The sequence below is a fragment of the Martes martes genome, assembly GCF_963455335.1.
Source record: "Martes martes genome assembly, chromosome: 10".
Lineage (NCBI taxonomy): Eukaryota > Metazoa > Chordata > Mammalia > Carnivora > Mustelidae > Martes > Martes martes.
The window spans coordinates 95,706,047-95,730,378 of record NC_137898.1 but is presented as its reverse complement, the minus strand read 5'-3'; the positions used below and the strand labels follow the sequence as shown (position 1 = coordinate 95,730,378).

Here is a 24,332-nt window from a genome sequence, read left to right as displayed (position 1 = left end):
TGGTTTTCTATGGTCCTCAATCATTCTCTAGAATGTTCTCATCTGAAGAATGCTTTCTCCTCACTGGAGCACGTAAACAAATGGATGCTTGTTACCCACTCACGGTTCCCCGGGGACCAGCTGTCCTGGCCATACTAACCCGCCACCTCCCCTTTCTTCTCTCTGCAGATGACAGCAACGGCTCAGGCTCCCTCTAAGACCCAGGCTGTCCACATCTCTGCACCCTCAGCTGCTGCCAGCACGCCGGTGCCCAGTGCCCCCATTGACCCCCAGGCCCAGCTGGAGGCTGACAAGCGAGCTGTGTACAGGTAGGAGACACTTCAGCCATGTCAGGAAGCCCCCAGGCAGTCTCCGGTCCAGCTCAGCCCAGTGAGATGAGCATGCAGGCCAGCGGGTGGGCTCCTAAAGACCGTGGTCAATGGCCACTTTCCTCACCACCTTCTCTCTCCGATCACTCTGGACATAGCTCAGCTGGCCGCTGTGGGTTGACACTATCTTCCTGGAATTGTCTAGTGAGGGGTGAGAGAACCCAGGAAACAATCTTCCAGAAGAACCCTGTCCTCATCCTAGCTAGGCATTGAGCCCTCGTGGGCGTCAGAAACCCTCAGTTCAGCTGACGGCCACCTCGGGACGCTCTCCTTGCATGTCCCCCACTGTGGCCTTCACTCCAGGAAACCCACCAGGCCACTGGACATCTGCCAGGACCATCCTGGACTTGGTATTAGCCAAACTTTAGTATGCCCGAAAATCACTGGGGAGAGCTTATCCAGATGCCTGTTTCTGGGCTCCATGCTCAGAAATGCGGAATCGGGAGGTCAAGCTATAGGAAAAGGAAGATGAATGTTTTCAAAAGCATTCCAGATGAATCTAATGCAGCTGGTCCTTGGAGCACATCAACATCGGATTCATGGTTGTCTCTGTTTTCTAGCAAGAGCTGTAGTGTGCGGCTGTGTGGGTTCCCGCGGCCTCCCTCCAGACGGGGAGCCCACAGAGAGCAGGGCCCGGCCCTGAGTGTTCGTAGGGGGTGGGAGGGGCCCCAAGGCTGGTTGTTCCGTGTATGCGGTTGAGAAGTGGCCGTTGTCTGAGAGCAGCCTGAACGAAGCCCCAGCAGAGATTTTAGTCATTATGTCTGCAGAGCCCACACCCCTAGAAAAGATGCCCGAGTCAGCCCTGAGCAGTGAGGTTGGACCCTTCCTCACACTCACTAGTGGGAGCACGTACCTTCCCGTGTCTCAGCAAGCACGTCTTGCCTGTGACCTCACACACACCACAGCAGGTGCCAGGACCAGCAGCAGGTGGAATGGTCCGCCCCAGATGAAGGGGAGAAGGATTGATTCCTTCCTCACTCCTCCCCACAATGACAGTGCTTTTCTGGGAATGGGCAGTAATTACTGCCGTTACTGTCATTACCGATAGCATTTTTTTTAGCTGCTCAGATGAGCCGAATGCCCCTAATGCCAACATGGAGTCCGGAGCAGTGAGCCCTGATCCGGAGATCCTGCCGCAAGGGTCTTTCCCTGCCCGTGGGGAAGCACGAGCCACCGTGCCCGGGCCGCACTCCGCCCAGGGCACAGCTGGCCTGCGGAGAGAGCCCCGCTTTGGACCCCGGAGAACCCCCAGATCTGGTCACAGTACCTGTCAGAGAGACAGAGTGCTCCTGTCCTCCTTTGGGAAAGAGAGGAAAACTATAAAAGCAAATGTGTGGGAATGGACAGATACACAGTCTGTGTTCAGAGCTTTAACAGAGAAGGTTGCACAGAGGAGGCAATATTTGAGTTTGATCGTAAAGGCTAGTAAGACAGTCCACCAGAAGGAGAAATGGGCTGGAGTAGGCCCTTCCAGATGGACCAGAGCCTCTGCCTTCCATGAATGTCCAGTGGCGAGAGCAGCTGGGTGTAGGGAGAAGAGCCGCTCTGCCACCTAGAAATGAAACTGTAAGGTGGGCTTGTGCTTGTGTGGGGAGAGTGAGAAGATGAAGGAGAGTACCGTGGCCTCTGAAAGCAGCCCGATGGTCTCATGGCTTGGGGGGACAGCCGCCATACTCCATGTAGATCATTGTAACCCACAGGATGGCCCAGGGCCTGGCAGAATGGAATCACCTGGGAGCTGTTTAGAGGTGCAGACCCTTGGGGCCCACTCGAACCACATGACTTGTGTGCACCATCCTAGGCATTTTGAAGACTCCTAGGGAACAGGGACCTGTTGTGAGCACAGACCATAGCCTGGAGAAGCCCCTGATTAGCGGTATGACAAAAAGTTTCCAGAACCCCAGGCTTGCGTCCCACCTCCTTTGTGTACTTAACCTCTCTGAGCTTGAGTTTCCCGACAGAAGCTAACCCGTAAGCTTAGAAAGATCACTTAGAAAGAGAGCCCCTGCAAGCACCTGCGCTTTTTCTGCCACAAAGCAGATGGGTTCCCCAGTCCTTCCCAAGACCCCAGGCTCATTCCCCACCCAGGCCACCCTGCAGGAGAAGTGGGTCACCTCTCCCAGGGGAGCTGCCCATCATGATGTCACTTGAAATATAATCAGCCATATCTTCCTCCAACCGACACTTCTTCCTGCTCACCTGCCCACCTGAGCTATACCCTCTCCCACCGGGCTGAGCCCCCAACAGCCCTCGGCATTTGCCCAAATCACCTCCACAGCTGTCTGACCATGAAGAAGGAACCCCAGGTTGGTTACCACCAACTGCAGGCCCAAACGTGGAGGCCCAGCATCTCCGGACAACCAGCACCTTTGCCAGGCTTCTCTCTGCAGTCCTTCCTGCCCCAGGGGCCCGGGGTCTTCTCCCACAGCCACACCTCTCCCATTAGTACCAGCTGCTCTCTCTAGAGCCATCGCAGGATGACCTGGGAGGGAGCTCAGCCTCCTGAAGGGTCGGGTAATTTTAATTAGATTTGCCTGCCTTGGGGCAGCTTGGCAGCTCCAAAGCACATCAGGGAGTCGGCATTTTATGTCAATAAATGTAACAAGACTCTTTCGCTTCACATTAGTGCCCAGCACCGACTTTTGGGAGACCCCACCGCGGCCCCTCCCAGAACCACAGACGAAGGAAGGGTGGAGGGGGCTCCTCTCCAACCAGGAACCTGCAGAGGGGCAGGGGGACAGTGTGACAAAAGGGAGGGGTGTGCCTGTGAGTCCAGGGAGCCTGCCAGTGCCCCCAAGGTTTTATTTGTGTATGAGGACGTGTTAATGAAATGTATTGGTTCCTTCTGATGTGGAAAGTGTGTGTGTGTGTGTGTGTGTGTGTGTGTGTGTGGTGGGGGAGAGGGGAGGCAGTCTGTCTTTAATTGGATCATACCAGAGCATCATCTGGGCTAATCAGCAAGGCAACCAGGAGCTCCCACTCAGATTAATGATTGCAGTCTAATCCGAGCAGATCCCATGACTGGATGCACATCGCGGGTAATTGTGTTTGTGTTTGTGGCCCAAGAGCCAGGCTGAGTGGGGGTCTGAGGAGGGGATACCCCATGCAACAGGGACCGCAGGTTTGGACCTAGCTCAGTTCTCTCCTCCCCTAGCCGCCCCCCCTTCACTCCTGGGGCTTTTCCCCCAAGAAGTTCTAACTTAGCTTGGACCACCCCATCCCACCCCACCCCACCCCACCCCACCCCACCCCCTGCACGCTGATAGACAGCGTTGGGTGCTGGCCAGGACCTGGCGGCTAGGTTGCCAAGCGGCAGAGATGGGGCCAGGAGGGTGAGGTTAATCCAGTTTTCGCTCTCCCTCCTCCCCTCCGGTCTCTTTCGTTCCCCTTTGAAGTGAGTGGGTTCCCATGGAAACCATGATGTCCTGGGGAGCAGCAGAGTGGCAGGGAGCTAGGCCTGGCCAGGTGCGAGGAGGGGGAGGAGGTGGAGGAGGTCAGCTTTGCCGAGAAGGCTCTGCTAGGGCGTTGGTTCTCCCCTGCAAGACTCAAAAGCTCTCTGAGAACTGGGAGAAGGGGACTGCCCAGTGCGGAACAAGTTACCCACTATTGATAGGGAATGCTGGGCTGCAGGCTTGAGCCGTGAGGAACTAGCAAGGGCCGTGTGCTTTGCGTCTGCACTGAAAATGCTGGAAAATCAAGCTGTGGTACAGGAGGAGAGGGTGGATCGCTGCCGCCTCCCGTATTTCTCCTCTGTGGCATGGCTCATGATTGCATGAATAGTGTTTCTGTTTCCCCCACTAGATCCTTAACTCCGTGAGGGCAGCTTCTGTGTCTGTTTTATCCTTTGTCCCATCTCTGGCACCTTAGAGTCAGCTGCTCGGACGGAGTACGCACCAAAGCCGTGCTCGCTGAACGAATTCATTAAGTAGGCCGTACCCCATAAATACACCACCGTTCTAGGCCGGCGAGCCGGCGAACTGGCTACCACGGGCGAGGGGATAGTGAGCCCTGCTTTGTAGCGTTGGCTAAGTTCCACCGTGTAAATGCTCCCATCGTGGCCCATTTCACGATCCTGCTGAGGCCCTTGCCTGCCGCACAAGCAGCCAAGCTGCAGGTCCACAGTCTCTAATTTTAAACGGGTCAGTACATCTTCTTTTATGAGTATTTATTTTTATTTATTTATTTTCTAAAAGATTTTATTTATTTGAGAGAGTGTGTGAGTACAAGCAGGAGGAGGGGCAGAGGAAGAAGCAGACTCCCTGTTGAGCAGGATGCTTATGCGGGGCTCCATCCCAGGACCCTGAGATCATGACCTGCCTGAGCCACCGAGGCACCCCAATTTATTTATTTATTTCGTTTAAGAGGGGGCAGGGGGAGAGGGGGAGAATCCTAAGCAGGCTCCATGCCCAGCTCGGACCCCAACATGGGGCTCGATCTCACAACCCTGAGATCATGATCTGAGCCGAAATTAAAACTCACTTAACCGACTGGGCCACACAAGCACCCCCTTTTTTTGCTGGAGGGGAAATAAACAGTTCAGTACATCTTAAAACCAGTTCTTTGGAATGGTTTTATTCACGCCTTTAGCCATGATCCCACATTTCTCAGTCCTCACTGGCCTGTCTGGTCTACTTCTGGGTTCTAAATGTAAAACGTTCTCTCTGAATGAATTCATACATCCAGCAGTGCCTAGCATGGAGTAGGTGTTTGCAATTGTGCTTTACCACCTTAACCCGAGGTAGTGAATTTTCTCCTTCCTAGTTTCTACCCAGCACTGTCTCTTCCCATCTGCTTGAGCCAAGCCCCACTCTCAGCTCAACCTCCCCACCTTCTCCGAGTAGATTCCAAGCCTTTCCTGGTTTGCCCGTCAACAGAACTCCTTCCGGCAGCCCCAGAAACCCTGCATCCAACCAGCTTCTCCTTCCCTGCAAGTTTCCCGGCTTTTCAGAGTCTTGGCCTTTCCCCATGACATCTCCAGGTCTTGGGGTGGCTCTCATCTCTCTTCTTCTCAACCACAGACTTTGCACTTTTCCCGGTGCGAGCCCTCCCTGTGCGCAACTCATGCTGGAGCCCCACACTAGTCCAGTAAAAACAGCACCCATCTCGGAAGCCCTGTCTCACTGTGCCAGTCTCAGCCTGACCAGGTCCCTCTAGAAGCCACACTTGGCTGGGGAAAGATCCGAACAGGGCAGGGAAGCATTCAGGTCGCTCTCTTGAGACCATCCTCACAGAGGTCACCAAGGCTCCGGGCTTGCTTCCAGCAGCCCTAGAACTAGAGGCGTAAATTCAGTAGAATGGCCGTACTGGGCAAGGCAATGTGCTCTAGAAATAGCGTTGGTGATCACTAGCTTTGTCGCCTTGGGTGAGTTAATCTCTCTGAGCCTCTGTTTTCTCAACTGTAAAAAAGAAAACAGTAACAGCTAGACTAAAATTAGAGAATAGAAGAGAGTACCTGACACACAGATCAGTGTTTGCTGTGTAGGGGGCTGCGCAGGGAGAGGGGGTAGAGTAGGGATGTTTTAGGTGCGAGGGGCCAGCATGAATCCCCTTGGCCTGTTCAGGATGCAAAGCAGTCTGGTGCATTCAAGGGGTTGGAATGCAGGGCTAGGAACATGGCCCTCGGGTTTAGATTGCCTGGGTGTATGTTCTGGCTCTACCTCGGGCACTAAGCCTGCTGGGCCCCGGTTTCCTCGTCTGTAGAATAGGGCTACAAATAATGCCGTCTCTTCATCAGGGCTGTTATGAGGAATAAATGAGAGGATGCACGTTAGCTGCCTGGTAAAGCATCTCGCTATTTGGTGAGCATGCTGTACGTGTTAGTTGCTATCAGACATTTGGGGAAGTGCGAGCAGCGATGGGTCAGGCTAGAAGGTGAATGCTGAGAGGCAAGGCAGCCAGAGGCAGGACTGGAAAGGACCCCCGTCGAGGGATCTCCATACTGTAGTTCAGCTAAACATGTAGTGAGCTCTGCAGTGTGTAAAGCATTGTGTTAAGTTCCAAGAGGGGTTTTGAATAAAGAAGAGTCAGTCCAGCAAGTAGGAGAAAGATAAGGTCGTTATAATATAAACTTGGCACATAGGATGGGCTCAAAAAAATATTTATGGAATTGACTGCAAGCCTTCTGGCCCAAAGCACAGTGTGGGAGAGTTACACTGTTTTTCCCAAGGGAGACGAAGCCCAAGGGAAATAATCACCAAGCTGCCTTTCCCGGGGCTGGGCTGGTCAATGCCGTGGGAGGCGTCCCCGAGGTCTGGGGGCTGGACAGAGGGGCTGGGTCCTGTTGTGACTGTCCCCCTCAGCGGCTGCCTGGCCAGGACCCTGGGAACTAGCACTTACTAATGAAGTGTCTTTGAGGGAACACTTCCACCTTGTGACCAAAGGGTGTCCTGGCTCCAGTGAGTGGACCCTGGGGCTTAACCCTATGCCTTCCCTGGCACTAGACTCAAGCATTCCTGGAATGTGCTGGGCGAGGTGGCCTGAGAAGAATGTGGGAGAAATTCAGCCATTCCAAGCAGAAAAGGCGGCACCAGATGCTTCATGCTAAGGCTTCTAGACTGGATGCTGGGAGCAGATGTTCCAGGCTGCGTTCTGGGCTGGGCTCTCTGGGCCGGAGGCTCCAGCAGACTCCCTGCTCTTGGAAGCAGTTGGATTCCCTGGCATCAGAGATAACATTTCCGCTGTTGACTATAGTCAGGGGAGTGATCCTGCTCGAGCCATAATCTGGAAGTAAAACCACACTCAAGTCTCCCCTGGCACCAGGCAAAGCCTGTTCCTGCCTCTCCTGCCGGCATCTGCAGGGCCCCCAACCCAAGCTGGCAGACGCAGAGGCTGCAGCTGCCTGGTGCAGGGAACAGGTGTGCTCAGAGGCTCTGGGTCCTGCGGCTTCTCCAGCTCACCGGCCTGGCCCAGGCCCAGCTGGGAAGTCCAAGTACCCCGCCAGGACAAGGCACACTGAAAAGGGATCAGGAGCCTGGAACCCACTGACTCTTATCCCCACAAGGTTATAGGAGGATTAAAGGAGGTAACCAATGCTAACAGCTGAAAGTGCTTGGCACATGGAAGGCTCGAGGTGAACAGTGGCTGCATTCGTGAGTCGTTACTGTGAGAAGGACAAGACTGGATCTGTCCCCCTCGTAAGGGGGAAGACAACCAGCAATTGGGCCTCCTGCTGCTGTGGACCCGGTGGGGTGGAATAGGAGAAGAGCCAGCAGGTGGGGCTTTGAGGCTTCAGGGACCAGGGGCTCTCACCCGGGCTGCGCTCAGCCAGTCTTGACCTTCTTTTAACCACGGTGCCGCTCTCTGATTTTCTCAAGTACTAGTCCATTTCACGGTCAAGTGGAAAGAACAGAAAACTGAGACATCCATCTAAATTCTGACCCCCACCGCTGGGCAAATTATTTAACCTCTCTAGATAAGCTGTCCTCCTACCTCACAGGGTGGCCACCAAATCAGAACCCAAAAGATCTGCAAACATGTAAAAGCCCTCCCTGAACACACAGAAGTACGATTATTATGACAGAAGATTCTTTGGGAACCTCATTTGCTAAGACAGAAGTTCTCTTGTGCTGCCGTGATCTCGATGCTCAAAGGGTAAACGTGGCGGCTCAGGTCTGCGAGGCCAAGGACTGAAGAGGAAAGGGGAGGAGGAAGTGATTTCAGCGATACACAGGGGAAGGGGAAGAGCCCAAAATTTGGAGTTTGGGTACCCAGATTTCAGTCGCAACTCAGTCACTTACTAGCTTGATATCATTATTTAACGACACGCTTTTCAGTTTGCTAAATTGGTAAAATGGGAATAAGAAGGATATTGAGTGTTTGGGAAAAGCATTTGGTAATGCACAGGGAATGCTCAGGGAAAAGCATCTGGTAACTCACAAAGTGTGTGGGGGGTGTGTTCAGTCACCACCAGTGACCAAGGCAGCAGGGACAGAGCGCCCTCCCCACAACACCCTGTCCCCCAGGCTGCTTGCGTCGGGGGGGTGGGGGCAGTAGGGACTGGCAGAATCCCTGGTGCCTTGGACTGCGGCTGTGACTGCCTCTCACTAGCTACCCGGGGGACAGACACCTCCTTTTTCTGTGCCTAGGTCACCTCTCCTTAAAACGAAGGGGCCAGGGGCAACTGGGTGGCTCAGTGGGTTAAGGCTTCTGCCTTCAGCTCAGGTCATGATCTCAGGGTCCTGGGATCGAGCCCCGCATCAGGCTCTCTGCTCAGCGGGGAGCCTGCTTCCTCCTCTCTCTCTCTCTCTCTGCCTGCCTCTTTGCCTACCTGTGATCTGTCTGTCAAATAAATAACAAATAAAATCTTAAAAAAAAATGCTTAAAAAAAAAACGAAGGGGCCGGACCTGAGATTCTAGCCGTCTCAAGTTTTAGGTTGTTTGTATTCTTGGCCTTGAAGACTTGCTCAGAAATTACCTCGTTGAGATCTCACATTTATTATTATTATTACTATTATTATTATTGTTATCATCATTATTTTTAAGGTGCTGGGAGGGTGTGTGTGTGTGTGTCTGAGTGTGAGTGAGTATGTGCGGGTGAAGGGATGGAGACGGAGCAGACTGTGGCCCACCCTGGGCCCCACCCTTTCCAAGAATGGACCTGTCCACCCACCTGGGGGGTAGAGAACTGGTTGGAGCCCAGGAACCCTAGCAGATGCGATTCCAATTTAGCAACACGAAGAAGTCCTCTCCAAGGCAACCCAGGCGAACACACCACCCACTAGGCAGGACTAAAAATACACCCGCATGGTTTCAACGTCACACCTGAAGTAAAAATAATCCAACCAGGAGCTGCTGGCTCGTTCTCCCCCACCCCACTCTGCTCTCTCCATCTGGTGCCTTCGAGGGGAGGAGAAATGGAGGGCCGGGCGAGCTCTTCCTTCACGCTCACTCCCCTCCCTCCAGGACCCTGCCAGCCCCCACCCTGCACACACCCAGCACGGCCCAAAGAAGACAGGTCCTTTTGTAGCCGTTGTAGCTAGAAGCTGCCAGATGGCAACGTCTGATCTGAGTCCAGGGGTGGAGTCTGAGCCCGAAAGAACTTTAGGACTGTGTCTTAGAACCTTCCTTCCCAGGGTTCATTTGCTCCTGTTCATTGATTCACCAAATATTTATTGATATTCTGTTGTGTGCCCGGCACTGTGCTTGACCCTTGAGAATTCAAAAAGAGAGAAGACGAGCTTGTGGACCAGAGCAGCTCAGCACATCATGAGGAAGAGAGATCTGTGCACAAACAACTATAGTTAGTAGAATTTAATGAGTGTCATAAGGGAAATAAAAATAAATTCCTACTGGCAGTGCTTTTTTGGTTAAAAAAAAGAGAGAGAGAGAGAGAGAGAGAGGTTCTGAGTTCTGATAAATCGTACGTTGCCTCTCCTCCTCCTCTTTCTGTGCCTCTATTTGAATTGGCATGTGGGCTTGTTTTCCCTGCCAAATGAGTCAGTGGATATGGGAATAGAAATTTATTGGAGCCGATGGTGTCAGTGTTGCTCTGAAGAAGAAAGGTGCCCACACACCTTCCCAGGGAAATGGAACAAGCATTAATTGATAGCTTTCTGAGTGCCAGACACTCTACGTGTTTCTTCATTTAATCCTTACGATAACCTGCGTCGTAGGTGCTGTTAGCTCTGTTTCATAAAAGAGGAAATGAGGCTCAGGAAAGGTCAGTAACCTGCCTCCAAGTCACACAGCTGTCTCACTCCAAAGCCTATGCTTATTTCGGGCCACCAAGCTTCTCGCCCTAAACTGTAAGCAAGGTCAAGAGAGAAACCCCAAAGCATTTCCAAGGATGCTCCTGGGGAGGCCATTGCTTTCTTGCTGAAGGGACGCACGAGGAAGCCTGGGCGGAATGGACGGCGTCTGGAGATGGATACCGAGGATGACGAGGAGGGACAGGGGGAGATGCAGGGACACAGTTCTGGGGGCAGGAGCAGCGGGAGCAAAAGGGAGCAGCCCCATTTGCCGAAGTTGGTGAAGGGGATTAGTGAAGAGACAGGGGGTCAGGGGCCACCTGCCGTCTGGCCGACACCCCATTCTCTGCCAACTCTGTTAAGAAATAACTACTGAAAAGAATTCTGGGGCCACAGCCTGAAGCCCCTGGAATGTTCATCTGAGGATGTGGACTTTATCAGTTCATGAATACTTGTCATGCAGCTTCTTGGCCCTGAATAGGTGCCCAGGAAAAAGACAGGGGGCCGTCCCCGGAAGGTGGCTCTAGGACATTGTCTGTGATTCTCTGATCCCTGTGACCTCTGATCTGAGGCACTGGAAATAAAGGATCAAAGTGCCAACCCCTGGGTAGAGTTTCCAAGGTGGTGGGCCTTGGGCAACTCAAGATCTACATGGTGTTTGTCAGTGGAGACTAGAGGGGGGTTGCTGCAGAGGGAGCCCAGTCACTGCTTTTCCCACCGTCCCGCACCTCCCTGGCCAATGGATCCGTGTGCTCTGCAGCAGTCTGACCCTGAGCAGGGCGCTGTCCCACCGGCTCATCACTGAACATCTCCACCCCAAAATTTCGCTCTCCTACCAACCATTCCACCTTCTGAACGGTCCATCCCTCATCCCAGCTAGGAAGGGCCTTGGAGGCTCTGGCCCCTGTTCCCATTGGAAGAAGCAGTCAGGGCTTAGGGAGGGGGTGAGGGCTGACCCCCAGCCTCCTCTGCCCATCTTCCCCATAGCCAGATGAGTCTGGGCTGTGAGGTCAGGTGCAGGACAGGCTGGGGGCTCCAAGGTCAGTGACAGGGAGAGGAGATGGACAGTCAGGCGGGCTGCCACACACTTGGCTGGACCCATAATTGAGGTCTGCAGTCCTGGCCAAGGTCACAAGGGAAGGGATGGCTGAGAGGCTCAGAAGTGACGGAGTGGCATGACTGTGAATCACAAGGTTTATCACCCAGAAAGAGAACTCAACACTAATGTGCCCCCCTGCGTGTGACCACCCTGCCCCCGCCCCCCGCCCCCAGCCCGTGGTGTTCTGCTTCTGTCTACGGATCTCTTCTCTGTCTACAGATCTCTTCTCTGTCTGTCTCTTATGTTCTTTGCATCTGAGCTTCCCTGAAGCTCTGTATTTTTGCATTCTTTCTAACTTGTTCCTGCCTCTGCTTCTGTATTTCTGGTCCTCTAAGTAGGAAGACATGTCCAAAAAATTTTTTTTCTCCGAAAAACCCAGGTTGCCCCAGGAGGAAGGAAGAGAAGCAGAAAAGGGTCCAACTGTCAAGAGTCCTTTTAACAAAAGGAAACGAGCTTCAGTCTTACAGGGGAACTTGCAGTTAGGGACGAGTATATGAATTACCAAGGAAGTGGTGGTCTCCATCCCCGGAGGTCTTTGCAAGTGGTGGAGAAACCTATCAGGCCAGTTTATGTTAATATCTGTCCTGAGGTGGGGAGGATAAGATGGGCTGTGCTGAGGCTTGCCTGCCCAGGGAGGCTCTCAGAAACCCCACCAGGAGACGGGTGGTGTGGGCAACACTGCTCGACCTGAAGAAAACCTGGGGCCGGAGCTGGGGGTTGCTCAGCCTCTCCATGGCTAGAGAGAGGGCAGAGTTCACCACTGCCAAGGGCTACAGCCAAAACCCTGGCCTAGCTCCGATCTGCTCCCTGGGGTGGGGCGGCGGGGGCAGCCCCACAGAGCCGGGCCCCAGACTGGGCCTTCCAGGCCAGCCAATGGGTGATGTAAAAAAACGTGAAAGCAGAAATGTCAGAAGTAATTAAACCAAACGATGGCTTAAACCCCTGTAGAAATCAACACATCCGGTTTAATCACCTCCTTAAGCTAGCACAGGACCGCATTCTGGGGAGAGCCGTTCTTTATTTCTTTGGATCGTTAACAGAGACTGTATCTTGAGCTTGATTTTGGTTCCGTTGCTCTTGAGAAGAGGCCATGTGGCTGGGGGTGGGGGTAGGGGCTCAGAAAAGAAAAAAGAAATAATAAAATGTTATTCGAAATCGTCTCTTCTTCCCCTCGCCTCGAGCCCTGTGTCTCCCGGCTCCGGGCTCTGTCCGCACTCGCGGCTCCCACCCGCACCCCCCGCCCCCAGCACCCAGGCAGAGGCACAGTGCTGAATGTGCTAAATTAGGCCATTAGAGAAATTCATTTCTCTTTATTAGTCTGTGTCAAATCCTTTTTATTAGTGGCTGGAAACGACCTCTCTTCTGCAGTAAAATGTCATGCCAGTTCACTCCTTTTATTTGTTCTGCACTGACGAGGCTCAAACTCTCACTGAATTAGTGCAGTGAGATTTATTTCCTCCAAATTTTGAACGGCTTAAGAGAGATTGGGGTGGAGGGGGCGGTCAGGCGGGAGGCGACAGGGGGAGAAGAGTGGAGAAAGATCTGGGAGGGAGAAGGTGAGTTCTTATGGAGGTCAAATGTCCTCTGCTCTTTGGAAATAAAGTCTAATGGCCAACTTTCATATCTTGTTCATCATCGCCTGAGCACTGGGGACTGAGTTTCCACATTGCTGCTTCTAGCCTCTGAAGGGTATTGATCCGCAATGGGACAGATCTGGACAGCAGGAAGAGGAATTCCTTAAAACCCATTGTAGCTGGACAACCTGAAGCTTAGGGAAGGCCAAGAATAAAAAACTGAATCCCATACCCAACTGGAAATCCTTCTTCCCATCCCTCACCTGGTTCATACAGGACCACTCATGTCCCAGGTGGCTAAGATGTCCAGCTCCCGTGGTCCCTGCCCTATTCACCCCACCCTACCCTAAGCCTGTAGCAGTGGCTTCCAGCCACATCTCCAGCCTTCTGGGGTGGTGTTGGAAGGTAGCTTAGAAATAAAGTTTAACCTGTAGAGCTGGGCAGCCATGGAAGGGGCTGGGGATTGGGTTGGGAACCAGTGGCATGACTGTGGCCACGGAATCCAGCCAGGTAATTGGAAAGCAGCCTGTCTCTCGGGGGTGGGAGGGTGATACAGAGTGTCTCAACGGTCCCCTAGTTTGAGGTAGCAGGTAGCAGTCTGGGTTGATGGAGGGATCCAGGCGGGCAGAGCATGGGAGCCACAGGCAGCTCATTGACCTTGGCTAACATTTGTACAAAAGCCGTGGGCAAGCCCAGGTGCCATCTGAGCCCATAGGCTCAGGGATCCAGGGATCAGAGTGGCTGGGGGAGGGTGGTAGATAAGAAGAGAGATTTGGGATCTGATAGGGTGGCTCGGGCAGGGAGAGGCTGGAGAGAGGAGGCCATGCCAGTATCCACGAGGTCCACTCTGTGCTCCAGGGGCCCCTGGTTAAATTGGGGTTGGGGGGAGGCAGCAATAGAAAGTATATTTCTTTCTTCTTGAGATATAGCAGAAGCCATAGAAAACACCCCAGATATGCGCCCCCCCCTACACACATACACGCATATTGCTCCCCAGCGTGTTTGACAATGTCCCCATCCTTCCTCACCCTCCCGCCTATGATCTAACACCTGCTTCTCTCTTCAGCTTCATCTCCCTCATTCCTGGCCTACCTACCTACCTCACTCCACACACACTCATCTGGATTTTGTTCTAGAAACATGCCAAGCTCATTCCTGTCTTAAATGCTTTGCTTCCCCCCCAACCCTGTTTGCAACACCCCCCCACTCAGATCTCTGCCTGACTGCTTCCTCATCATTTGAAGCTTAACTTGAATGTCACCTCCTCTGAGAGGCCCTCCCTGACTACTCTCTGCCCTACAGGGGCAAGGACAGTGGCAAAGAAGAAGACTCTCCCCACGTACCTAAACTCTAATGTGGGGAGACTCCATCACTAGCAGATCCCTCTTCCCCATCCCACATGACATTCATGCTGTGTACACGGAACCCACAAACCCCTCACACATACTACATACAAATAACATATAACGCGTGCACACACTGCATACAATATAGGGCATACGCCCACTGTACTCAGAGCACGCAAAACCTGTACCTGCTTTCGAGGCCACAGCCCACATGCACACACCTCCCGCATAAACGTGTCGTGTGCACGCACAATAGCAACACACAGAATAGGACACTAGGACACCACTTGCACCTGCTCTCATCAACAGCCTCCATGCGAGCCAGGTGCACATGCGTGCCCACACAGTGGCCACCCCCTCCCCATGCAGCCGCCGCCTACCCTCCCTGCAACTGGCGAGGAAGGAGCTTGCGGTGACCGGCAGCTGCTGCGGGCCTGGGGCCGGGGCTGCACCCCCACCACCTGGCACGATGCTGCGGATTATTAGTTCCTGGTAATTTAGTGCCCTTGTACAGAGTCGATTTGTGCCTTTCATTCCTAATTGATCTAGTGGCTGTTTAAATGGCAGCAGGCATCTGTTGAGAGTAGGAAGGTTCATAAGGCGCAATAATTCATAACACCGTCTGGAATTTGCCTTTCATGTCCAGCTAAACCACTGCAGGGCTCTGCTTAAATTACAGCCACTGAGGCTTTCTTTGGTATTCCACTCAGGGCAAGGAGAATCTTGCATTAAACTGGGATCAGGTTAGATTAGACTATAATATGCTGCGGTATTAGTGGCTGCAAATGAAGACTTACACTGGAGTTTAACCCCTTCACCTGGTTTTCTCTTTGTCTTCAGCCGGATGGGTCAGGGAACCCATTGTTTGCCCTACCAGCTTCCTCTAGGAGCCGAATGGATCTTCTAGCCACGGGGGGCTGCCCATGCACCATCCCCAGACGTTGACCCTTTATCCTCCCCAGACTGTAACCTAGGCTGCAGCTTGGCGGAGTGTGTGTGTGGGGAGGGGGTGCAGCTGTTTATGCAACAGTTCCCAAAACGGGGGTCGGGAGACGGTGTCCAGGGAGGGTCGGGAGACGGTGTCCAGGGGCAGGCTGCCCCACCAAGTGGCTCGTCCCAAGCAGGAATGTATCTCTCCTCGTCCACCACTGCCCCTGAGCCCAAGCAGAGTGCCCAGCAGGTGTAGGGCTGAGTATGGATGGAACTGAGCACCTTCTGTCTTCTTGCCCAGAATTATTTGCATCCCAGCATGGGACAGGCTGCTAGGGGTTCCCCATCTACATACAAACCCTGTGTCGGCTGGATAGTCTTCCTCTTGCTGTGTTTATAGAGTACAGGAAGGGGAAAAGCATGGTCTGTTTTCCTTTTCAGGGTTTACTGTATTCCCTAGCCACTAGCCAAATGTGGCTATTTACATTAAAATTAGTTACAATTAAATAAATTTAAAATTCAGTGTTGCAGGCACCACACTCATATTTCAAGTGTTCGTTGGCCTCCTATAGTTAGTGGCTACCATATTGGACAGAGGAGATCGTAGAACATTTCCATCCCTGCAGAAAGTTCCATCGGACCATGCTGACTAGAACACGCCTGTTGGTAGAAGCCTGGGAGCTACGCCCAACACACAAACTTCCTCCTTGCCCAGCCAACAGGGCTTAATCAGAAAGAATAGAGCTGGATTGTGTGGTCCCAAGGAACTGAGAAGAGTCCATGGGCAAATGTTCTTTTGGAATCGCAGTGGAAGGGAATGAGGGTGCCAGTCCAGGGTCAACAATCTGTGCAAACCCAGACACCCATGCTGGATGCTAAGACCTCACTGTTCATGTCCTTCGCAGAAATAAGAATGATGTGTGCTTTTATGTGCAAATAGACACACACATATCATCGGCAATGGATATTTCTTGGGATCCACATACCTCTTCCAGACTCTGGACACACAGCCAAGAGTAAGGTGGGCTTGGCTCTTGCCCTCATCTGGCTTACAGTCTAGTGAGGAAGGCAGATAATAAACCAAACAGCTCAGAGAGCCATCAGCATAGGTTAGGGGCGGGGGAGCGAAGGAAGCTTCCCAGACTTGGTGATGTCTAGGTGAGGACCCCTAAAGCCTATCAGGCACTGAAGTAGGCACTCTGGCTTACATAATGCATCCTGGAACAACGCCCGCATGCTCGCACATGCTCACACTCACGCTGCCCTCATTTGCTGATTCATCATCTGCCACCAAATATTTAGTAAGTGCCTGCAGGGAGCGTGCAGGGCAAGGTCCTAAGGATACAGTGATCCTTAACACAGGGACAACCTTGGAAGAGAACAGCAATGCCGTTAATTGTTGAGTCATGGTTGTGCTAAGTGTGCATTGATAAAAAGGTGCAGGGAGACGACATATGTGTAACTGGGATATGTGACTTAAACTGAGTCAGCCAGTAGATGAAGGACAGATAGAGACACTCACCCACCGCATGTGGACACGTATTCAAGCTGACACACATCCACCTGTGTACACTGGCAAACACACAAGTGTGCATGTCCGCTGCCCTCAGCTGGTGCCAGACGGCCAGCAAGTCTGTGACAAACCACTACTGCTCATGTCCAGGACTTTTCTGGATACTTCCTACATGTCCTTCCCAGGTTGACCTTGAACCAGAAATGGCACTTATTTCTGTGAAGGCTTTTACCCCTCCTCTCTCACCCAATATCCATGCAGTTTATCTGACCTAAGAGAAGAGTTAGGCAGGTGCAGGGGGCGGAATAGAGCCCTCTAAGGCCTCCAGGAACCGGAAGACTGGATCCTCCATGCCAGGGCATGAGGGGGCTGGCATCCAGGCTGGCGTGGGGACCGGGGATGGTCTCAAGAAGTAGGACATTGGGAGAAGAAGTGACGGGAGTGCGGGAAAGGGGCCCTGGTGGCTTCTGAGCCCAGCCAACAGCAGGTCTCTGTGTGTACGCATGTGTGAGCTCTTGATATCCCCGCAGGCACCCTCTTTTCCCGCTCCTGACGCTGCTGTTTGAGAAATGTGAACAGGCCACCCAGGGCTCAGAGTGCATCACCTCCGCCAGCTTTGATGTGGACATCGAGAATTTTGTCCACCAGCAGGAGCAGGAGCACAAACCCTTCTTCAGCGATGACCCAGAACTGGACAATCTGGTAAAGACCCTCCAACCCCCACCCTGGCTAGGGTCTTCCCACCCTCTGATCCTTCCACAAGCCCTAGAAACGATCCTTTTATTCATCCCATTCATTCAACAGAAAATGTGGGGTGCCCACTCTGGGGCAGGCCCTAGATGCACCCATTCTAGCAGTTGAGAACCATTGCTGATTCCTTAAACCAAGAGTTGCATGCTTAGGTTTTGCTGCCAGTGGCCTTCTGTTCTCTCCTCATTGTTGCACCTGCATTCCACCACCCTGCACCCCACCCTCGCAGTGCAGACAGGAAGGAAGGAGGGTCATAGGAGCCAAAAGTTCTGGAGTAGCTGTTCTGAGGAGCCCTGGCATGTTAATAAATATGTCTTGGGCTGCCCAAAGAAGAGTTGACGGCTGGTGTGCTGCAGTGTGGAGAGTGAGGGTGACAGGCATAGTCAAACACATCAATAGAGGAAAAGACCTGGAGACACAGTCATGTTGAGAAGGCCGATAGAGGTCCTGTCCAACTGGGGCATGTAGACCAGGCTCCTAAAGCCATTTATCATCCAGATCATCACTACAGAGTTTTTTAAATATATATTCCTGGGCATTGTGATTCAGTACATTTTGATGGGACTTGTGATTCTATGTTTTTAAGTTTCCCAGGCAACTGCAATCATCAATAAGATTTGGTAACCACTACCGTAGGTGACGTCTCAAATTCTCTCCTAGCCCTGGGAGTTCTGCTGAGGGAGAAAGAGAGAAACAGAGCAACTGCTCTGTTCATTCATCACAATAGATATCCCGGAATGAGTCATTATTAACCACAATTCCTGATTTTCCTGTGGGTGGATACCTAGACCATGTAGGGTGAATTTGGAAACTACAAAACTCTCCTCCGTGAATTGATTATAGGGCTGACCTCTCGTAGCCAGAGTTTAGCTAATACCTGCTCCCAAAAGGGAAACCGAACTAGAAAAAGCAAAGGTGGCACCAAAAACAAAGGAAGAGAACGTCCGCACACAGGCGCCTGCCCACGCACGCGCATGCGCTTGCGCACTCAGCGCCCTTACGGGCCGACTCAGGGACTTCCGTGTTATTCCGCGCTGTGAGTTACCCGCGCCACTGCTGCTCGCGGGAGCTGGACTCGCTGTTCTGTGGCATCCCCAAGAGCTGCCAGGAGAGGCCAGCCTGGCCTGGAGGTTGGTGAGGTGTGAGAGTGGGGCTGGCGGTTCGGGAGAGGGGGGGCACTTGCCAAGGGGAGCACGTGCGGGCCGCCAGGCCTGTTAGCGCGGGTACCTGAGGACCGCGGGTCCACTCTGCTCGGCCGGCCCTCGGTCTTCCCTGGCTGGGCCGGAGCAGCCCCACTGTCCCAGGAGTCCAGCCCCCTGACTGTCCGCTTCCCTGCAGGCTGCTCCGGCCCCACCTTCCCGACCAGCGGGTCACCAGCTCGGAACCGCCGCTGCGAAGCAGGTCTTGGGAATTTAAGCCCGCAGCAGCCACGGGGCTAGGAGATGAGGCAGCTATTTCTGGGGGAGCTGGAACGGGCCTGGCAGGGCCACGAGCCACTCTTATCCCATGACACAAAAAGAAGCTGAGGCCGAAGTCGGTAGAAAATACCTCAAATTAGGCTGAGTGATGGGAAGGAACTGAACCCTTTTTAAGAAGCAGGAGTCCTGGGGCAAAAAACCTCGCACGCCTTGCCAGGGGAAGCTCTCACAGGCACAACTGAGAACAGCCTCCTTTTCTAGGATAACCTGGAATTCACCAAAAAGTGGCTGCAGCTCTGTGCTTTCCCCTTGCTAACACTACCTGGGTCTCTCTGGTTTTGGTTCCCTCAAAGAATCCCATCTCTTGATGTCACCCAACAGAACTGGGTTACGTGTCTGCTCCTTGCACACCTGACCTGGGGCTGTGGATACAGCCCCGGCTGCCCCCGGGACCCCAGACCCCTGGTGTCCCCTGGTCTTCTATCCCAGGTGATCAGGCTGGGAACGGTCCCAGGGGCAGAACAGCCTCAGATGCCGTATCCGCCCAGGTGGACCTGATTTACTTAGGTGTTAGCCACTGTCAATGGCCGCTGACTGGTCAGGTGTTTGAATAGAGAGTTGAAGGAGCTCTTGGAGAGGGAGGACCCGAGCCTGGCTTCATGGCTTAGCCTGTGTGCGACTGTAATGATTTAATTCCTTTGAAGCTCGGTTTCCTCGTCTGTAGAGCTAATACACCTCTCTCATGTCATGGCAATAAAAAAAAAAAAAAATTAACAAGATGGCGTGTGGAACCAAATGTCCTTTAAAAATGCGTGGCATCCGGAAGGCTAATCTCAAATGCAGTATTGCTAAGATAAGGAGATCCACCTTCCCGGCGTCTCCTCCTGGCCATCAAAAAGACGGTGGGGCGGAGACCCTGCAACTTCATTTGGGGAGTCAAGCAGTGCCCTTTGCCACCCCATTTGTAGTCCTGCGTGGGGAGGGGGCGGCTGGAGAGGCCAACCCCGGGAGCCGTCATTAGAACAAGAATCATGTAGCCAGCACAGCCGAGATGCACATAATTAGAAATTAGAAAAAGGTCAGATCGCGTCATTATCAGCTCAATCAGCTGCTGAGTGCCACAGCCAGTTAATTTGGCATCTGTATTTTTTACAACCCCGCACACGTAGCCCAACGGACTGTAACTCTTTATCCGGACAGATATACTGCGCAGCGGAGCAGGGACATAAAATGAGAGACCCCAAGCAAATGAGCTGAGATAATTGAGAGATTTATTTTTTATATATATGTGTGTCAGGGCGGCTTTCCTTTGCCCTTGAATATTGACTTTCACAGATGGGATTGTCAGAAGGATGTGGGGGTCCCCCAAAACTTTGTCCCTCCCTGGGCCCTCGGGTCACGCTCTGATCCTGCTTTCTCTGGAGCTCAGAGAGCCCATAGGCCCCAGGCCAGCAGTTAGGACGTACATTCCCCCCACCTCCAGCTGCCTGTCCATTCCTCCAAGCAAACTGGCTTCCTGAGCGATCCCTTCCCCTGCTCCTAGCAGCAGTCTCCCAGACAAGTTCCCATGGGAATGGCTGATTGCACTCTCCCAGAGCTACCCAAAGATCAGAGGGGTTCCCAGATGGTAGGCTTCTGAGGGAACTTCCCTCCCTTGGCTATCCAGCTGCTCCCACAGCACTGATGCCCAGAGAGAAACTTAAGAGTCACAAAATGCTAAGGGAAAACACAACTGAGAGAAGACTGTTCAGCTCATGCAACTCCCCATTTTACAGATGGGGACACTGAAGTCCAGAGAAGGGAAATGAGTCATTTAGGACCAGAACCCAGGTCTGCTGGATCCCAATACCCTGCTCCTTCCAAGGTCTCCCCACCTCTCTTCTTCCTGGGGACAGTAAAGCCCTCAATTATAAATGCCACCAGCATCTCCACACCCCCACCTCCCCACCCCCACCTGTCCTTGCCATCCACTCTCCGACCTTCTCTACCTCCCCATTTCAGAACTATGGGGGTGACTTCTCACCCCTGTGGTGGCTAAGCCAGCATGCCCCCACTGAGCTCCCCGGGGATACTCTCTGCCCCCCCAAGTCCCTATACCCAACCAGTACTCCCCAGGCCCATTTCTCACCTGGCCCACTGATCCCCTGTTTGGACCCAGCAGCCTCTGACTGGCAGTTGGTAAAGTTTGTAAAATTTGCAAGTTCCCCAAACCCCTTTGAAAGGTAAAAGCTTTTTGTTTTATAAAATCTGATTTACGGGCCCCCAGTGCAGTGCCGAGGTTTTATATATTATGCAAGATTTCAAACCGAGGCTGTTAAACGTAAGGTTTCAGTTTCATGCATGGAATTTTTTTATGTGTAAATTTTTTAACATTTATGGGGCACGTTTTAATGAGACTCTGGTGTGGCTCGAGGGACAGATTATGGCTGCCTGACCGCAAAGCCAGCTCCAAAATGGGGCCCCCCAGGCCCCTGGGCCCACTCTAAAAAGGCAGGCCCAGAGGCTGGAGGCTGTGAATAAGGAGGTACATGAAGGAGCCGGGCCAGAGCTCTGGGTCCACAGAGACCTCAGGTGGCCCCGATCAGAGTCGTTCACTTCAGCCTGCCGCCCAACTCTCATCACCTACATAGGAGCAGAGAATCTTACGAACACCAAGATAGGGAATGCTAGTGGGACTAATCAAAGCTAGTTGTGATTAACATTTATAGAGCACTTACTAGGTGCTATTGTAAACACCTTACCTGTATTACCTTATTTAATCTTGTCTTCAAACCCACAAGGTATGCGTGTATTATTATCCCCACTTTAAAACGAAGAGATTGAGATGCAAGGTGAACTCACTTAGTTCAAGATCACACTGCCCGTCCCAAGGCAGGCATGCAAGTCAGATACTGCGCAGGTCTCGAACTCCAACGCCCACACTCTTAAGCAGCCATGCTGACCCACAGCCCCTATTCTCCTAGAGCTTTCTATGTGCCTGCTCTTGGTTTTAGTTCTTTCTAGCTGCATCTCATCTAATCTTCAGTACAATGCAAAGGGAGTCACTACTATTATCCCATTTTATGGGAAAAATGGGGCAAGTAAAGTACAGTGATGAAGTAAATTGTCCAGTATTTCTCAGTCGGTGGAAGACCCAAGACTCAGTTCCAAAACCCATTGTTCTCCAGCACATATCTCTATGTAATTCTCATGACAGCCCCACAAGGTAGTTCTTGTCATCCCCATTTTACAGAGGAGAAGATCAAGGAGTGAGAGTCCTACTGCCAATAAGTTACAGAGCTGGGATTTGCACCAAGTGGGTCTAACTCCCAAAGCCCACCTGCCTCTTCCCTCTGAACCACTTGCTGCTCCAAATTCTGAGGACGTTGGAGGCAAAGTGCCACATTATTGACTTAAAAGTCATTGAACTTGTCATGCATGATGGCTCGCATCACCATTTTATCCCCCTGTTGTCTGGCAGTTCTCCTATCCCTGGTCTTTACCTTTCTTCCACGTCTCATTCCTTGTTCCAGAGACCCCGCACTTCCAACTGCTCAGATCCAGCTGGCCAGTTCGGGAACAATTCCTGGTTTGATTTTAGCTCTGGCTGCCCTAATGACCCACAGGAAATATCTGAGCACTTTAAGAAATGCAAGTTTAGAAACTGTCTTGTCTGTAAGTGAGGGAAAGTAGTTCCAGCTTCCCAACTTGCCGAGGGAGGAGAAGGTGAAAAGAACTTGCCCCCCAACTTGCCGCATGGAATTTAGGTCACCTGAGTCCCCATGGTTGTGAGATTCAAATGAGATAATGATGAAAAAAGCATTTTGCAAATCATAAAGTGGTGTATATATATGTGTGTGTGTGTGTTGTGTGTTGTATGTGTGTGTTTTGGAAGGTAAGGATTTATGACTATGCAGGGCAAAAGCCACAACCCTACAGAAGGCCACTTTTTAGAAAGGAACTTGGGGTAGTGGGATGGGGGAGAGTGTTGGCATAAAGAAAAGGCATTTATCAAATAGCTACTATGTGCCCAGAACATTTGCATACATCATTTTATTCAATTTTCATACCCACTCTACAGGGTAGGTATTATCATCCTCAATTTTACCGGTAGAGTTAAACCGGTCATCCAAAATCAGCAGGCAGGCAATAAAAGATTTGGGACATCCCACCGTGCGACTTCATAGCCCACAAGATGCCCTAGTCCTTGTGTATTCTCCTGGGACCAGTGAGGAGCTAGTGTGCAGGGGTGTGAGACTAAAATATAAGGTCGTGTCTCATTTTGCTTTTTTTGAAGGGTACCTCTCAGTAGTAAAGGGCTCTTTCTTTATTTTGGAAGAGAAGGCAGAGAGAGAAGCTGGAGGTAAAGCAAGACTTAGGGGGAAAGATTGAGAACACATTCATCACGTTTGATGATGGTATTAAATTAAATGGAATTGTTATTGCTCTAGAAGATTTGAAATAACTTTTTATATGACATTGATCACTTAGAAAAATAGTTTAATAAATCAGAGTTTTATTCTGATTTAGAAGCAAAAACCCAAAATTGCTAACACGTAGGATAGAGGATGATTTATTAAACGTAAATACAGGAGGAAAAACACCGGGGATGATTCTTTTTCTACTCGCTGAATATGGAAGAACAGTAGAAAAGCCAACGGGATATTAGAAATTATTAAAAGAGATTTAAAAAATTATATGCACTTGCTTCCCTCTGGTTTCTAAGATACTTTCACATCATTATTGCCTTTAGCCTTCATCAACTCTTAAAAGCAAGTGATGATCGTTATCCCCATTTTCCAAATGAGGAAGTTGAGGCTCACAGAACTCGTGGCCCAGTAACACCCAATTTTGTAAACAATAGGCCTGGATTCAGAGTGTCTGACAACAACCCCCACAGATTTGCTACTCTGCCCACCAGCCACCCCATTAATGGTACGGCCCATCTTTGTCTCTAATATTGAATAGGTCCTCCATATTCATTGCCTCGGAATACCATTATGATTTACTCTCCCTTCTTAAATCTTTAAACCAAGCCTATTATCCCATAAAAAAGTCATCCTTCGACTGTGCTTTGTTAGACCAAAAAGTAGGTCCGCTTTTGACCACTGGGCGCCAGATCTGGTGTAAGCTCCTTGTGTGTTTCATTTGAACAAAACCATTCTGCGTAGATTTTACTTTGTCTTTTTGTCTTATGTGTTGGTACTTTCTGATTCTTTTTTTTTTTTTTTAATTTATTTATTTGTTAGAGAGAGAGAGAGCGAGCACAGGCAGATAGAGTGGTAGGCAGAGGCAGAGGGAGAAGCAGGCTCCCTGCCGAGCAAGGAGCCCAATGTGGGACTCGATCCCAGGACGCTGGGATCATGACCTGAGCCGAAGGCAGCCGCTTAACCAACTGAGCCACCCAGGCGTCCCTGATTCTTTTTTAATAAGTACTTATTGGCTATGTTTTAGAAAATAAATGAATACATATGTACACCTTTCTTTGCAGTGGATGCTTGTATGTAGATTTAAAACCAAACGAGTAAATGAAATTTTGATTAAAAAAGAAGAATAGTCCAGTAAAGGAGAGCTCAGAGACCAGAGGAAAGAAGAAATGGAAGAAGGGAAGGGAAGGGAAAGGAGGAGGAAAAGAAGAGGAAAAGGAGGGAGGAAAGGGAAAAAGAAGA

At 51.5% G+C, this 24,332-nt stretch overlaps 1 protein-coding gene across 4 annotated transcripts in view; it reads left to right on the top strand.

Annotated features, from left to right (window-relative positions):
• PKNOX2 (PBX/knotted 1 homeobox 2) overlaps positions 1-24,332 on the top strand; it is a 304,311-nt gene that overhangs the window by 242,338 nt on the left and 37,641 nt on the right. For all 4 annotated transcript variants that reach the window (XM_080816842.1, XM_080816843.1, XM_080816844.1 and 1 more), the window contains 2 exons: positions 169-308; positions 17,047-17,218. In XM_080816842.1, coding sequence (XP_080672968.1) covers positions 169-308; positions 17,047-17,218 — 312 coding nt within the window. The remainder of the gene's footprint in view (positions 1-168; positions 309-17,046; positions 17,219-24,332) is intronic.